This window comes from Gracilinanus agilis, chromosome 6 (genome assembly GCF_016433145.1).
Source record: "Gracilinanus agilis isolate LMUSP501 chromosome 6, AgileGrace, whole genome shotgun sequence".
NCBI lineage: Eukaryota > Metazoa > Chordata > Mammalia > Didelphimorphia > Didelphidae > Gracilinanus > Gracilinanus agilis.
This window is the reverse complement of record NC_058135.1, coordinates 164,713,532-164,729,733: the sequence shown is the minus strand read 5'-3', so window position 1 is coordinate 164,729,733 and position 16,202 is coordinate 164,713,532. Positions and strand designations below refer to the sequence as shown.

Here is a 16,202-nt window from a genome sequence, read left to right as displayed (position 1 = left end):
AGTCAGAGCAGTAGGAGCCAGAGTCTGAAGATCCTTTTCATCCTTGGAGAGTTAGTGAGCCTTCTTAAATAGCTTCATGTTGTTAAATAGTTTGGGCCTAGAGACTATATAGCAGGTGCACAATAAGGAGAAAGACCACCCTGATCTCCTAGCTCCTGATTCTGTCTAGCCTGGCTTGCACTTAATTCAGAATGCTGGTTCCAAGTCACAGGTCTTGCTTTTTCCCTTGATAAGTCACTCCTTATTCTCTCTTATTCCTTACTATAAATTGAGATGTGAATGGAATTGGTCTTTCATCTTTTGTATTAGCTGGAATCTTCCCATACTAAAGTCACTGAGTCATTCTTTGTTATTTAAAGACTTCCTTACCACAAAATGTGACAATTAAGATCATTCAAAGCATCATAGTGGTGCTACAAATATATTGTGCTGACATCCATCACACACCACGAACAACAAATATGGGAATTTTGTTCAGATTCCACTCCTAGAATTTGCTCCTGGGCAAAGAAGGACCAACATGAAGTTGTGTGAGATAACTCAATTCATACTTTTAGACCATTTGATAACTAAATCAATGATGAGTCCAAAGTGAGAGAGAAATCTCATTGTGTTCTAGAAGCATTAGGAAAGGTGGGTTTAAAAAAAAAACAAACTTTTATAGGAAACCTTCGCCTGAAGAATCTCAGGATAGGAAAAGGTTAAATTCTTAGGGAAGAGGGGAAATGATTTAATGTGTATTAATGTGATACATGTCCTGATGAGGGAACTTGTTGAAGGACTTCCAGATGCTGAGTATAGGCCCTTGTAGAATAAAAGGTCATAAGTATTCACTGAGTCAGCTCCAATTAAATGGCATCTGATAACCTGTATGACTAAGTGATGTCTGGAGCTTATGTCCCAGAGTCTAGCCTGGCATACAATCTAGCATTAATAAGAGTGAGACACGGCTTTGTTTATTGTCCATTTGAGCCACTTTTACTCTTTCTACCCATTGCTTGAGACTGAATCTAAGAGGATGGGCACCCACTGGATCAGCATACTAATGCCCCAAACTTCATGCACACTCAGGCCCTTTCTGTGAGTTCAGTCGCAGCTGGGATTATGATTACAATGAATTTCCTGTTTCCAGACCTGATGATATGTGGAGGCTAAAAGGGCTGGCTTGGTGTGGCATTAGGGAAAATAGGCCTGGCTCATCATAACAAGTATCTAAAGAGATATTTGATGTTCTGCATCTAAATGGAGGTGAGATTTCCTTTTTTTTTTTTAGTATTTTGCCCTGTTTGTAACTGCCTTAACAACTAACCAAAATGACTTTCACAAAGGGTGGTAGAATAGCTTGAAACTCCCACATGAGCATTCAAGATAGGTACCTAGAGACATCCCCTGGTAACGGGGCCAAAAGTGTAATGAATTCATGACTATGTCAAGGAAAGACCGGTTTTAGGAGTACCCCCAGGGACTCTGTGCTAGTTGGAACAGCAAATATCAAAGACAAGAATCCTCAGCCTCCCAGTGAAAAAGCAAAGTGTATTCCAGCAAGGGAATTGGACTCTTGCACTGCCCAAGTGGATGATGGAGCAATGAAGATAGAAGATTTCCTCAGAATACCAAAAGCAACTGAAAACCAGTAATTTGTTCACTGGGAACACTTCAAAACACTACCTCACTCTTCCCTTAGAGGGCACTCAGGAAAAGCTCATATTTCTCTCTCACCAGAGAGAGACTGCATTGTTCCCTTTGCCAAATGAAAGCTAAAACGCAAAGGAGAGTGAGGTGAAAATCTTTTCATTTTAGTTCAATATTATGGAAGGGAGGGAAGTTTGCATTTGCTCTTTCTTATTTATAATTGCTTTGTGCTTTCCAAGATAGGAAGCCCTGGGTTCAACTCTTGCCTCTAATATACTGGCTGGGTGACCTTGCCAAGTAAAAACATTCAACCAAATCCTATTATGTGGGATTTCTTTAATATCAGAAACTCCCAATTTTCCTGGCTCAGTTTCCATAGGCAGATATTTTGGTATAGCCACTCGGTCACCTTTCTCCCTAGAGAAAATTAAATGTCCCCCTCTGTAGTCTGATTATGTTTTGCCAAAATTACGATTCAGCTGCTTCATGGGTATTTATTACAAAAAAAACTTTTTTGTTGCAGAGAGTGAAGAGAAAGAAAAGCCAAACAGTTCAGCTACAGTTAATTCAGGGAAAATTAAGGACAGCATGAGAGCTGCAAGGATTAAATTGGAAGTTAGAATGTTAAATAGCACCAAATAGCACTCTGGTCCTGAGAGTTCCTGCATCAGGTCTCTGATTCTTGGGTTCATTTTAAAGAATAGGTTGAAGCCTTTCAACCACAAATTAACTTCTCTCCTTTCTTCATCTTCAGACTCAAAGAGGAAGAAAGAAGTAGTTTGGTTTAAAAGCGACATACAAACAAGCCTGGTCCCAATTAAAATATGAGTGTAATGAGTTAGGTAGGCCAAGTAATGTGAAAGAGGTGTCTAAGAAACATAAATCTTTCTCAGCCCTCCTCTACCATCATGTATCTGTAGACTTACCGTGGCAATTCCAACCACATAACCCAGGCTGGTGACCATTCACTGGGCTGGGCGGGGCTCTGGTTGGACTCCAGGGCTAGCCAGTTGCTGTCATTCTCCAGGGACTCACATTCTCTCAGTTCCAAGGCTTTGAGCACCACAGCTGAGGAGGTGTTTTTCAATAGGGCAACTGCTTCCCCACGGCTGGCGCCTGTCAGGTCAATCCCGTTTACATTCAGCAAAATGTCACCTAATAGCCAAAGATCAGAAATCGTCTTTAAGGGAGTGAAAAAGAGTCACTTTTGTTTAACATGGGGGAGGCTGAGGGGGTTGGGGTTAGGGCAGGGGAGATTGAGATCCTGTAGCTCTTGTGTTTGGTTCAGGACTGTTATATATCTTCATAAAAAGAGATTAAAACTTCATATAGCAATCTAGGTCAGTTTATGTTGTCCTCTTAAATGCAGCAGTCATTTTGAGGACCTCACTTCAAAATTAGACCAACTCCCTTAAATCTACTTGAATTTTTTCCCCTCTGCTTTCTCTTATTTTATTTCCCACCCCAATCCCTGTCAATAGGGAAAGCCCAAGTTATCGCCCTGTGCATGGTTTTCTCTCTCTAGGCCTTTGCAGAGGTGAATGAATTTGGTTAAATAGCAAGGCAATTCCTCTAACATTAACTGATTAATAGCCATAGTGGGAACCTAATAAATGCTTTCAATTTGATCCAGTTGAGGTGCCCCTTCTATGTATCTACCTTTTGGGCAGCCGGGCTCCTTTTCCGTTGTTGGGAAATTTGCTAAGAATACAGAGGATGATCTGACAGGTTTAGTCCAAGCCCTTTATTTTACAGGTGAGAAAACCGAAGCAGAAGATGAAATTACTTTTCCAAAGTCATGAGACTAGCAAGTGGCAGAGGCTGCATTTGAACTCCAGTCCTTTGGCTCCCATAAATCCAACCTCATTTCCACTATCTATTCTTCCTAAAGATTGAGCCCTCTAACACAGAGAAACCCAAACAGTAAATGAGATAGGAGCAGAAAGTGAGAAGGGGAAGGAATAAAACCTTATATCTTCTCTGAAGCACCAGCAAACAGCCAGAGTGCCAAAAAACACCTTTGCTAATCAATTACTGAGCTAACGGATACATGCCATTCCTCAGGAGGTCTAGGGAGCTCATGTTCAGGGAAAATCAAAAAGTGGGGGCTTATCATGTGGGGTAGGACATGATGAACAAGTTGTGATACAGAAATACAATGGAATATTATTGTGCCATATTCAACAAAGAATACAAGGCATTCTGAGAAACACAGAAGTTGCAGAGTTAAATAAGCAGACCCAGGGGAACAACGTAACATTTAAAAAAATGTTTAATTAAAACAACAGTAACAGGCAAAGCCTGATTCATTTGCCCCATTTCAACTTCAGCCATCAGAGAACCAATGAGGAAATTTTCCTCCTCCAGTAGAGACCAACAAATAAAGATTGTGGGGTATATGATCAGATATAGTCTTCTTCCAGAATTTTGCTTAACTTTTTCTTTAATGCCAGGCAGAGTTTAATGGGGAGGTGAGATTAAATGGACTAGCTAATATGAAAACAAAAAGTGGCAATAAAACGTAAAAAAAAATTTTTTTAACCAGTTCTATGATTTCTTTGTCATAGAGACTTTCCAATGAAGAAGCTCCTATTAATTCAGATGGACACTTGCTTGGTGATGAATCACATGGCCCGTATGTGCCAGAGGTAGAACAGGAACACCAATTTTCATGACAGCCCAGCTCTCTGGCCACTGGGCCACCCGTTCTTCCTCACATCCTTTTCTTTCTTTTCAACTCTTTATCCTCCATCTTAGTATAAATTCTAAGAGAGAAGAGTGGCAAGGACTAGGAAATTGAGGTTAAGTGCCTTGTCCAGAGTCACACAGCTAGGAAGTGTCTGAGGCCAGTTTTGAACCTAGGACTTCCCGTCTCCTTGCCTGGCATCCCATCTTCTGTGCTACCCAGGTGCTCCTCCCTATGTCCTTTTCTTGAAAAAATGAATGCCAGAGAGAAAAACTTTATTTACTGTTGCCTTTTCCTAAAGCACTTAGTATGTATCTCTCCACTTTGATCAGATTGTTGTATTATACTTCCATATATGCCACAATGTTATATTGACCCTGCTAATGTGAGCAGCTGGAGGGAAGGGACTGTTGTTTTTCATCTTTGTATGCCTAGAGCCCAGCATAGAAGAGACATATAATAAATGTCTCTGGGATAGAAGTAATATTATAGTTATTTCTAAGATGAAGAAAACCTAAATCTCTAAGCTTCGAATTCTAAGATTCTATTATTTCTCAAGGTCGCACAGCCAAAAAATATGAGAACTTGAATCCAGTTCCTTCTATATCATACTACTTTGGTCAATTCAGCAAATAATTTCACTTCATTTTCAGAGCATCTAAGCACAAAGTAAGCATTATAGAAATGTCAGCTACCAGGGCAGCTAGGTGGTTCAGTGGGTAGAGCACCAGGTCTGGAATTAGGAGGACCTGGGTTCAAATTTGACCTCAGCTACTTCTAGCTGTGCGAACCTGGTCAAGTCATTTAACCGGAATTGAATATTACTTATAGCTCTTCTGCCTTAGAAATAATACTTAGTATAGTATCAGTTCTAAGGCAAAAGGAAAGGTCTTTTTTTTTAAGAAAGAAAGAAATGTTAGCTACTATTATTATCATTTTTGTTGTTATGATTATTATTGAAATACTAGGTATGTAGTTGACACAATGAATAAAACAGTAGGTTTGTAGTCGAGAATACTTCTTCAAATCTAGCCTTAGATACTTACTAGCTACATGGCTTTGACTATAAAATAGGGAAAATAATGATGCCTATCTCCCAAGATGGTTGTGAAGAACAATTAAATAATATTTGTCAAGTGCTTAGCCCAGTGCCTGACACAAAGTGGTGTCATGTAAATGGCAGCTGTTGGTTATTGTAGTTATCATTATTATTATCCTGGTTACTACTATAGTTTCCATTAAGGACAAAACCATGAAATTTAACCAAAGAATGGCACTCTCTGTATACAACTTTAGGGAGGGAGACACTTGGTTAGTTGAATACAGGTGTTGGCAACCCTTTTTGGCTGTGAGAGCCATAAACGCCACATTTTTAAAAATGTAATTTCGTGAGAGCTGATCAGTGCTCACAGTGCCGCTCCTGTAACAGCGCCTGAAAAAAATGGACTTTATGGCTCCTGCAGAAAGAGCCATATCTGGCCCTCAAAAGAGCCAGATACGGCTCGAGAGACATACGTTACCGACCCCTGGTTGAATAGATCAATTAGATTATATTGGTGGTCAGTGCTGTGAAGTTTACACAAGTAAGTAACTCTTATGTTCCAATCAATTTTTATTAAAAACCAGTAGGGTGTAGCAGAATCTTGATGCGTACTAGCTATGTAACATTTTTGAACCTCAGTCTCCTCATCTACAAAATAGCAAAATGGATACTGGTAATACCTTTCTCTCAGGTTGTTTTGAGGATGAAACCATTTTCCATAAAGTAGTAATATAAAACTTAATAGAAATGAGGTCAATAATCGATATGTAAGGATCTCTGTGGGCGGCATATTGACTTCATTTTAAAATGCACTGTCACTTTTATTGTCTTTTTATTAATTTTGTTAAACATTCCCCAAATACATTTTAATCTAGTGCTGCTGGGTGCATGCAAAGGTAGTATGTGATACCTCTGCTATAAAATACTATACAAATATTAGCAAATGTTGTGATTAAGGTTGCCTAATCTAAAAGTGATGATGTTCTAACTTCTGTTTACTGAGTCTTTAGTTCTTACCTGTTTTTATTCGTCCATCTCTGCTTATGACTCCTCCAGGTTCAACACTGATGACATAGATAGGCAAATCCCATTCCCTATGAGATGCTCCTCCTGCAACGGTCATGCCCAGTGATTCTGTGTAGTCTTTACGGACACTTACCACCTTCTCATGACAGGTGACAGCATGAAGGATAGACTATGAAGTACAAATAGTAAAAAAGAAAGGAAGAAATAAATAAATCATAGATCCATTGTTTTTAGATATTATTGCATTTTTCTAATTTGCCATTATCAAAATTACCCCAACAGTGTGTCAGTGTAGTGCTTAACAGAAATTAGTAGGACAGAGTACTGAATAGAGACCCAGCTCTACCACTGAAGGCATTTGATATTTCTGAGCTTCAGTTTTATCGTCTGTAAAATGAAAATGGCACATTAGTGCTAACCTCTCTTTGAAAGAATGAAAATATATAATGTATTTAAGAAGTAAAATTGTTACATAAATTATTAGTAAAGTGAAGGAGTTAGAACTAGATAATCTCTAAATGCCCTTCAAGCTTTGTGATACTAAGATTTATAATTCCTAGATCAGCAAACATGTAAGAATGACATAGCACTAGTCAAAGAATGTATATTAGGTAACAAAATAAGAAATTATATTTAATAAATAATATCCTTCTGTTTTAGGCTCGTTTCACTAAGGAATTCAGTAATGATCTGTTTTATCAATCTTTAGAAACCTAATAAGTAGTAACAGCCCTAATCCATGGAAAAACAAGAAAGAAAGAGGTTGACTGGTTTGTCTTTGTCAAGGACATGTCTCCCTAAAGCCTCCCAGAATTACAGAGAGAAATGACTATTCTAATTATTTAGGCTGACTCAGAAGGAAAATTTTACATTTGAAAAAAAGAACCAACAAAAATGGTAGGAAGAACTGACCAGACTCCCTTGGAGGAATATCAAGAACACAGAATGAACCAAGTCCATAAATTTCTCAAATAACTCATTTAATCACTTTTAGTAAATGAATCAACATTTAGAAAAGTTTTTACCTCCAGAAAATTGGAAGGTAGGTGTCTTAAACACCACAAAGAATACATTTCTATTCAAGAGGTTATCATGCTTAACTTACTTAAGGCAGATGACTAATAGGGATAGAAAGAAAAATATTTGTTACAGGTATCCCCCCTTTTTTTCCATAAAAGCAATTTTTGACAATTGTTTTTTGACATTTTAGAATTCAAGTTTTCTCCCTTCTAACCCTCCAACTGTAAGAATGAGGCAAGCCCTGACATTTTTAGAAAAACTGTCATTAAGTGGAGGAAGAGGAGCCAAGTGACCATTGGAAGAGCAGACTTCTGAGAAGAAAAAAAAAACCCTGATTAGGGGCTTTTGGGGGGTTGGAGTAGGAGAGTAGGGAGGTGGAAATCTGACTCTGTGATCCCCTGAAGTGGCCATTGGGTTTTTCCTGACTTATATAGGAGACCTGCACCTGTGGCATCTTGTCTTCCCGACTGTCATACACATCAGCAGAGTTCAACTGGGTTTGGGGTTTACTGGACTTCCTTTGGGGAGCCAATCCCTGAACCCCATTTGCCTTGGGCTTTGCTCAACAGTATCCCTCTGGACTTATAGTAAACATAGATTATAGGAAAATCATTAGTGGGGTTTGGGAAGATGAAGCTTTGGCCTCATCTCACCTTTGGTGGGTACCTGCCACAGCGAAGGACCATGGCATAGGGATTACCTGCACCCCCTTTCCTGCTGATACCCTACTTTTTTCCCTTTGCCTTTTTGTTCCTGATTAAACACCCAAGTGCCCTTACAATCAGATCTACATTTGTTTCCTATTAGAGAGAGACTTGATTGGGAGGAAGAGCAAAGGCACAGGCAGGCTGAACTCCATTTTGAGCCTGACCCCCTGCTGAGAGAAGGGGAAGTTTCTGGGTACTCTGACTAGCCCCAACACTGAATCAGGGTATCACTCACCTCCCCTCAAGGGGATACCTTTTCTACAACACCTCAATAGTGGCACACTTTTCCCAGATCCTCCATTTCCCAAGGGAGTGAAATACCATTTTAGTCCCTCAGTAAATAGGGGTGGCTGTGAGGGAGGAGGGGGCCTCCACACTTTACTAGTTGGTCCACAACTATGCCCCCAATCCTCCTAAACACACCCCCTTTTTATAAGTGGTGAGCCAGCTAGGAGTGTTGTAGTCTAATATCATTGGGATCAGAATTTTCTGCCCTAGGAGACTTTCTATAATTGGGGTTATACCCTGTTTTGCTTCCTTGCTTAGCCTGTACTGTGGTATTCTTGGTGGTATCCCTTCTTTGACTTCTATCTTTACAGGGGTAATCTGCATAATGGGGTATGGTTTCCACCCACAAACTATACATCATAGACCAAAATGAGGATAAAAGCAGGGAACAGCTAAGCAGAATAAAAAGGGTCCTGCCAGTTGCAAACTCCATTGTCAGGTTTTGTTGGTGTCTCTTTAAATCTCTCTGCTTAACTTGTTTCTCAAGGGAGGTTTGTCCCTTGAGTGTTCCTGGAGTATGTCACACCCAATATGGCTGCTGTCTGTTTCTCTATAAGTTTTTTCTTGTTTGTTTTATTAAAATTGCTTTTTCCCTACTTTATATAATTCTTGGCTCGCCACTTATAAAAAGGGGGTATGTTTAAGAGGATTGGGGGTGTAGATGTGGACCAGCTAGTAAAGTATGGAGGTCCCCTCTTCCCTGATAGCCACCCATTTTACTCCTCTCTGCTCCCTTGTGGTTTTAGGGCTCCACTGCCATTCCGGAGTGAGGCGTTTCCTGCCTTCTCTGCCTTCTAAACCCATGGAGGTAGCTTAGGCTGGGTTCCTTTCCATTCCGCAGCTTCATTGCCTCTGGCAGAATCACAGCATTTTAGGCTGCTCCATGTTCTGCTGATTCTCACAGATGCCGTATTGCCTGGACTACTCACTTCTTATCCCAGTGAGGCATGTTCCTCCAGTTTCCCTTTGTTTTGAGGCAATTGATTTCTGTGTGTATGTGTGTAACATGAAAATGTGGCTAACAGTAAACTTTGAGATGCAGGGTAGTACAACAGGGGGAAAAAATGGATTTGAGTTAGAAGATTTGGGCTCAAATCCAGGTTCTGTTACCTACTACTTGTGTGATCTTGTTAATTCACTTAACCCTAGGCCTTGGTCTCCTCATGTTCTAGATGAGGAAACGGAACTGATTTAATTCACAACCATCTCCTAGACTAGATCTATATTATTCTTTCTCCTTTCTCAAGGAGTTAAGAACGTGGCTCATGCTTCCTCTGCAAACTAGCCCCCTCCTTCATACTCAAGAGTCTTTAATATACATGTCATTGTCTTCTCAAACACCATGGCCTTTCCATTCATCATCATCCTCATCTACTATGGCCTACTTCTTCACTCTGCCTCAGGTACTTATAAGAATAATTGTGCCCTCAGCCTTACCACAAGACTTAATTTTTCTACCTCTAAAATAAAGAACTCTGAAGTTTCTTTCTTCTTATAGCCTCCTGTCTATCCATTTCTCCCTCTGCCTTCATTACCCTTAAACCTATTATCCTCTCCATGACTTCTCGAAATCCTACTTCATACCTTCAAAGCCTCTCTACATTAGCCTCCATTCTCTTCTCACCTCCCCTGAGAAAGGGATCTCCTTGCCAAGCTCAATCCCTCTTGCTCCCAAACCCTTTTTTCCCCTTGAAGATCCTACCCCTTTTGATCATTCTTTCTCATTTATTCCCATGTTCAGTGTCTTCTGATTCACTAGTTCTTTCAGCCCCCTACAACCATGCCCTGGTCTCTCCACCCTTAATTTTACTCCATCCTGCTATCCCTTCAAAATGTTTTCCTATATTTTTTTTCTTCCTTTCAGTCATACTCAAAGAATGGGCAGTTTACACTCATTGTCTCCATTTCATCACCTTCCAACAACAAGTCAAACCCTTTCTGATTTCCAGTCCTATACAAATAAAACTGTTCTCTCCAAAATTCTCAATCATCTCTTAAGTGATAACTTTGATGTCATTAGCAAAATTCTCATCCTACTTCACTTCTCTGTGGCTTCTGATACGTCAACCAGCTCCTCCTAGATATCCTTTCCTTTCTTGGATTCTGTAATACTGCTCTATCATGTTCCTGTCCCTCCCTAACAAAAGATGACTTAATTGGCCACTCCTTTTCATTTTTTTTTTTTGCCCCATTATCATAGAGGTCCCCAAGGCTCTTATGTTTCTCCTACTAATTCCCTTAGTTCCACTAGGAGCACCACTATCCTTCCAGTCATCCAGGGTAGCAACCTTGGAGTGCATCATCTTTGACTCTTCTCTCTCCTTCACTCTCATATACAATTAGTTGCTAGTCAAGTTCAACTCTACCTCCACAAAAACTCTCATATCTGCATTCTTCTTTCCATTCACATAGCTATTATCCTGGCTTATACCTACACCATTTCTCACCTGAGCAATAACAATATCTTCCTATTTGGTCACCCTGTCTCTAAACCATTTGCCATACATTTGCTAAATTGATATTCCTGAAGCACAAGTCATTCTATGTCTCTCTCCTACTCAAGAAACTTCAGTAGTTCCCTGTTTCTCCTATGATAAAATACAAGCATTTTTGCTAGACAATTTAAGTCCTTGAATAGTTGGTGCCAACCTAGTTTTCTACACTTAGTTCAAATTCTTTCCTCTGTACTCATACTCTATGCCAGTCAATCTGACCTACTTGCGGTTCCCTACACATGGCATTCTATCTCATATCTCTTTCTTTGCCTTTGACAGACTATCTCCTATACTTGGAATTCCCTTCCTGTCTACTTTTGCCTTATAGAATCTCTAACTCCCTTCAAGATTCAGTGCAGGTATCACATCACATAAGATAGAAAAGTTTGTAAGGCTACATACAATGAACTCTTCTTTAGAGGTAGAAGACAGTAAAACATTGCCAGGGCGCTGTTTGTCAATGTACGCATTTCAATACACTTTTCATTTAATTTTGATTTTACTTTTTCTCAACTACATGTAAACAAAAATGTTTACCATTTGTATTAAAATTTGAGTTTCAAATTCTCTCCCTCCTTCTCTTATCCCCTACTTGAGAGGACAAACAACTTGATATAAATGATACATGTTCAATCATGCAAAATATTCTTTTGCGAAAATTTTCAATTTTATGTAAATAAAAATTTTAACATTTTGGGAAGGTTTAGATGTGTTTATTTGTTTGTCCTCCTCTTCTGTCTGCTCTGTTGCCTGGATTTTTTACTGTGTAAAAGTTAGAGTGTTAATGCTTTTCTCTTGTTCTTTCTCTTGGTTGGTTCTTGGGCATTGCTTGCCATTATTATGCTGGTTTTTCCTTCTCAGTCAGAAGTCTGGGTGAGGTGGGCAGGCTCTCTGTGTATGGAGCTGTGGAGCAGTTTTTGCCTGAGTCTACTTTAGGAGTCACAGCACAGCTCGGCTCCTCTCAGCTCTATCCTCATGCCCAAGGTCTGCACTCTTTAGGCTCCTGGGGTCTCAAGTCTAGCTGTTCTCAGAGTCAAGTCTCCTGGTGATCCCAGTCAGTTGTCAAAAACACAGAAATTGCCTCTTGCTTGCTCCTCTGCCCAAGGCTCCTTTACGAGTCTCAGCATGCTGCTTCCACTGTCTGTTACCCCTCAACTCTAGGTCCACACCCTAGGTCCATGCTCAAGGTCCACACTCTTTAGCCTCTTGGAGTCTTAAGTCTTGTTGCTCTCAGGAGCAAGCCCTGTTGATCCCAGGTAGCTGCCAAGAACTTAGTGAATGCCCCACACTTGCTCTAACTTTTGTGAGCTGGGTCTGACACTGTAGGTGGGGTGGGGAAGGGTTGATCAGCTTGTGTTTTATTGGGAGTTATTTTGCCCCCTTATAGTGTAGAAATCCCCAAATCCCACATGCCTTCAATGCTGCGCCCTATTGTGGGGTCCCTTCATTCATCTGGATTTTGTTTTTGTATCCCTTTGAGCTATCACGTATGGGTCAGTTAGGAGAGTGAAGCGCCCTGCAGCCATCTTAACCCAGAAGTCCCCCTAACATTCTGATACACTTTAAAAAACAAATATCTTTTTGGTAATCACCTTGGAGACCTAGGCAGTGAATATAATTCAGATTTATTTTTTGGTTAAAGAAATGTACATATTTATAAGAGATAGTCACAGCCTCAACTTTCTGCCTGGGCCACCAAATCTCAGTTCACAGACTTGTTGATAAGGAACAAAAAATATCTTTCTAAATTGGATGGTTAGTACCATACATGGAATACAATGGCCATTTAGAAAGCCTGGACCAGAACTTAGATAAACTCTTTAAAAACACCCAACATTTAGATGCCAGAACTGATTAGTAGACTGCTGTTGGGAAAATACAATAGGCTTGTTGCTTACTTTTGTACATAGCAAGCTTTTAGGACAAAACATGTAATCAGCTGTCTGGACAGTGTAGGTGCAGCTTTAAAGGTATAGATTAGATGAGTGTTTTCCAAATTAATTTTTGTTGTCCACTTTAAGCCTTAAAATGTATTGCAAAAAATTTATAAATGTTGGTCAGAGAGTGCAAAAGATGACCTCAGGAACAAAGAGGGGGAAGGGCAGGAAAATTTTAAGTATAAGGGAAATGTAATATTTTCACACTAGAGGTTCCTGCACATATTTATTTTTTTATATATGTGCAGTTTTTTATTTAACATTTTAGCAGAAAAAAATGTTGTTAGCATCATTTCTTTTCTCTCAGAGCCTCTAAATATGTACTAGATTGATGTTCATAACCTCAACTAGTCCTCTGTTGCTATTTGATAACTCTACTCTCACCTTATTCGCCATAGCAACTATTTAAAATTTTTCCTTGTCTCCTCTCCACACCAACAATATACTGTCCTCCTCCCCATTTATAGCAAATGATCTCACCACCTATGTTACTGAGAAAGCAAAATCTATCAGACTATCAATTATAAATTCTCTCCTCTACTCTTCAAAATTTCTCATCATGATAACCTATTCTTGTCCTCTTTCCTTTTGGTTACAGAAAAGGTATCCTTATGTCTCACCAAATGCTACCTCTAACAATAGTCTCAAACCCATTGCCTCCCACTTCCATTACTCCAGTAGTCATTCTCCTCCTCTCTTTTTCAACTTCATTATTTCATATCATATTGACTAGGCTCACATCTCCTCAATCCTAACAAAACCTTCCCTGGATCTCTTCCTCCTATTCAATCTGTCTTCTTCTTCACTGCTAAGTTTCTTGAAAAAGTTGTCTATAGTTAATATATTCTTCAATATTTACTCTCTAGGTAACCCTTTGCAATACACCATCTGCTTCTCTACAATTCTTCCCAAATATCCTAAGGTCCCCATTGACCAGATCCAATGTTCTTTTCTCTAGACATCATAATCTTGTGACCTCTTTAGCATTTGATACATTTGAGAAGCCACTTCTACTAGATCCTTTCTATTCTCTTGGTTTCAGAGATAAGAACCAAAAGATCCTGATTCTCCGTCTACTTCTCTAACTATTCCTTCTACAACCATCTACTTCCTGATATTCTGATATACATTTTCCATAAGGTTTTATTCTTTTGTCTACATTCTCTCCTTTGACAAAGCCATTCTCTTGTGGCTACAACTATTACCGTTAGGTAAATGACTCCCAAAGCTCAGCCCTCTTTCTCTTTGATTTTTGGATCTGTGTCTCCAATTGCCTATAGGACTTTTCTCCCTGTAAGTACCAACAATACTTCAAACTCAACAAACAAGTAAAAAACTGGATTTCTTTTTTTTCCCCCTTAAACCTAATCTTTGAGATAGCTAGGTAGCTCAGAGGATAGGGCGCCAGGTCTAGAGATGGGAGGTTCTGGATTTAAATCTGGCCTCAGACACTTCCTAGCTTTGTGACCCTGGGCAAGTCACTTAACCTCAATTGCCTACCCTTTACTCTTCTTCTGCCTTGGCACCAATACTTAGTATCAACTCTAAGACAAAAGGTTGAGTTTTTTGGGGGGGAAAGAACAGCCTTAACCTTTCTTCTGATTTTGCTATTTCTGTAGTGCAAGTTTTCATCTAATCTCCCACATTAAAAACCTTGGAATTGTAAAAATTTAATTAGTTTCCAAATCCTGTTGATTCTGTCTCCTTTTACCACTGCCACCACTACCATTATAGATAACTTTTAACTACTATTTGCATGGATCTCCAAATGGATTTTCCTGACTCCTCTTTCTCCCTTGGAAATAATATAGCATTTTATTTTGCAATAACTGTCTAGTAGTTATGAAATATTGTGCATTCTGTGTTCCTGGTTGTATTGTTTGCAAGCAGTGTTGCATAATTATTAATTTTATTATTTAGGGATCAATGTTTATTATGCAAAGAACACATTCAAGACTAATTATTATTTTAATTACTGATTGCTTAAGAATTAATGTAGATCATGCAATGAAGCATTGAAGGTTGTACCATATGTCACTGTTGGCTATAAAAATTTACAACCCACCAAATACCTATGAAGACATGATGTAGTATCTGGAATTATTCATTAGAAGTTCACTTTCATGAAATGACAGGTGATAAATCCTCATACTACAAATAAAGACTGGGAACACACATACACAAATGTACTAGAACCAGACCTAAATCACAGATTGAAATGAAGTCTACAAACCACCAGCAACAACCTTAATTCATAAAAAAGTTGAATAATTTCAATAGAAATTACCATACCAAATATTATAAACTTCAAACCACATGGAGCAAAAAGCTTTCAAAGTGTAGATGGGGAATTGGGGAAGACACATTTCATCCCCATTGTCCTATCTACTTTTGGAACTGTAATTATAATTTTGGAATTGGAATTGAGGATCATTCCAGTAAGCTTACATCCTAATCCTTATTTTCAGCTACAAAAAGCTTTGCTTTTCTCTCTGTTTGGGTTGGAAACAAATTGGAAACTAAAGTGATGTCCATCAGTTGGTGAATGGCTAAACAAGTTGTGATATAGTAATGTGATAGAATACTATTGGGCTATAAGAAATGATAAAGGGGAAAGCTTCAGAAAAGCCTGAGAAGACTTGTGTTAACTGATGCAAAGTGAACAGGAGAAAATCTACATAGTAATAGCAATATTGTACAGTTAATTAACTCTGAAAGATTTGGTAACTCAGATCAACACAATGATCCACCACATTTCCAAAGGTTTTATGACAAAATATGCTACCCGCCTCCAGATAGAGAACTAACCACCTCAGAGTACAGATTGAACTATATTTTTTCTCATTCCTTTTTTTTTCCTGCTTTTTTCCTTGGGTAGGGGAAGGGAACATGGCTAATGTGGATATTTGTTTTGTATAACTATAAATATTTGCAATAGGTTTTATAAATTAAAAGGTTATTTTGTTTAACTATAAACACCAGTCCATAGAACACTGACTCTGGCTACATATCCCAGGACTATTTCTCTCTGAACCTCTGCAAAAAAAAAAATTATTACAGGTTACATTTGACTAGAATGTTAAGGTTTGTGAATATAATTATCTTATTTGATTGTCAAGAGTCAGAACCTGGAGCAAATCCCACCTCTGAGACTTTGAAAGACTTGGTAACTCACATCAACACAATAATCCACCACATTTCCAAAGGTTTCATGACAAAATATACTACCTGCCTCCAGATAGAGAACTATCCATGTGACTTTCAACAAGTCATTCATCTTTTCTGCATCTCAATTTCCTGACCTATAAAATAGGGATAATAATAATAATAATAATATACATGTATATATATATATACATATATATATAT

At 38.9% G+C, this 16,202-nt stretch overlaps 1 protein-coding gene across 2 annotated transcripts in view; it reads right to left on the bottom strand.

Moving 5' to 3' along the window:
* LNX1 (ligand of numb-protein X 1) overlaps positions 1-16,202 on the bottom strand; it is a 121,368-nt gene that overhangs the window by 6,890 nt on the left and 98,276 nt on the right. For both annotated transcript variants that reach the window (XM_044681248.1, XM_044681249.1), the window contains exons 7-8: positions 6,378-6,555; positions 2,559-2,787 (exon numbers count right to left, since the gene is read on the bottom strand). In XM_044681248.1, the coding sequence (XP_044537183.1) occupies positions 2,559-2,787; positions 6,378-6,555 (407 nt within the window). The remainder of the gene's footprint in view (positions 1-2,558; positions 2,788-6,377; positions 6,556-16,202) is intronic.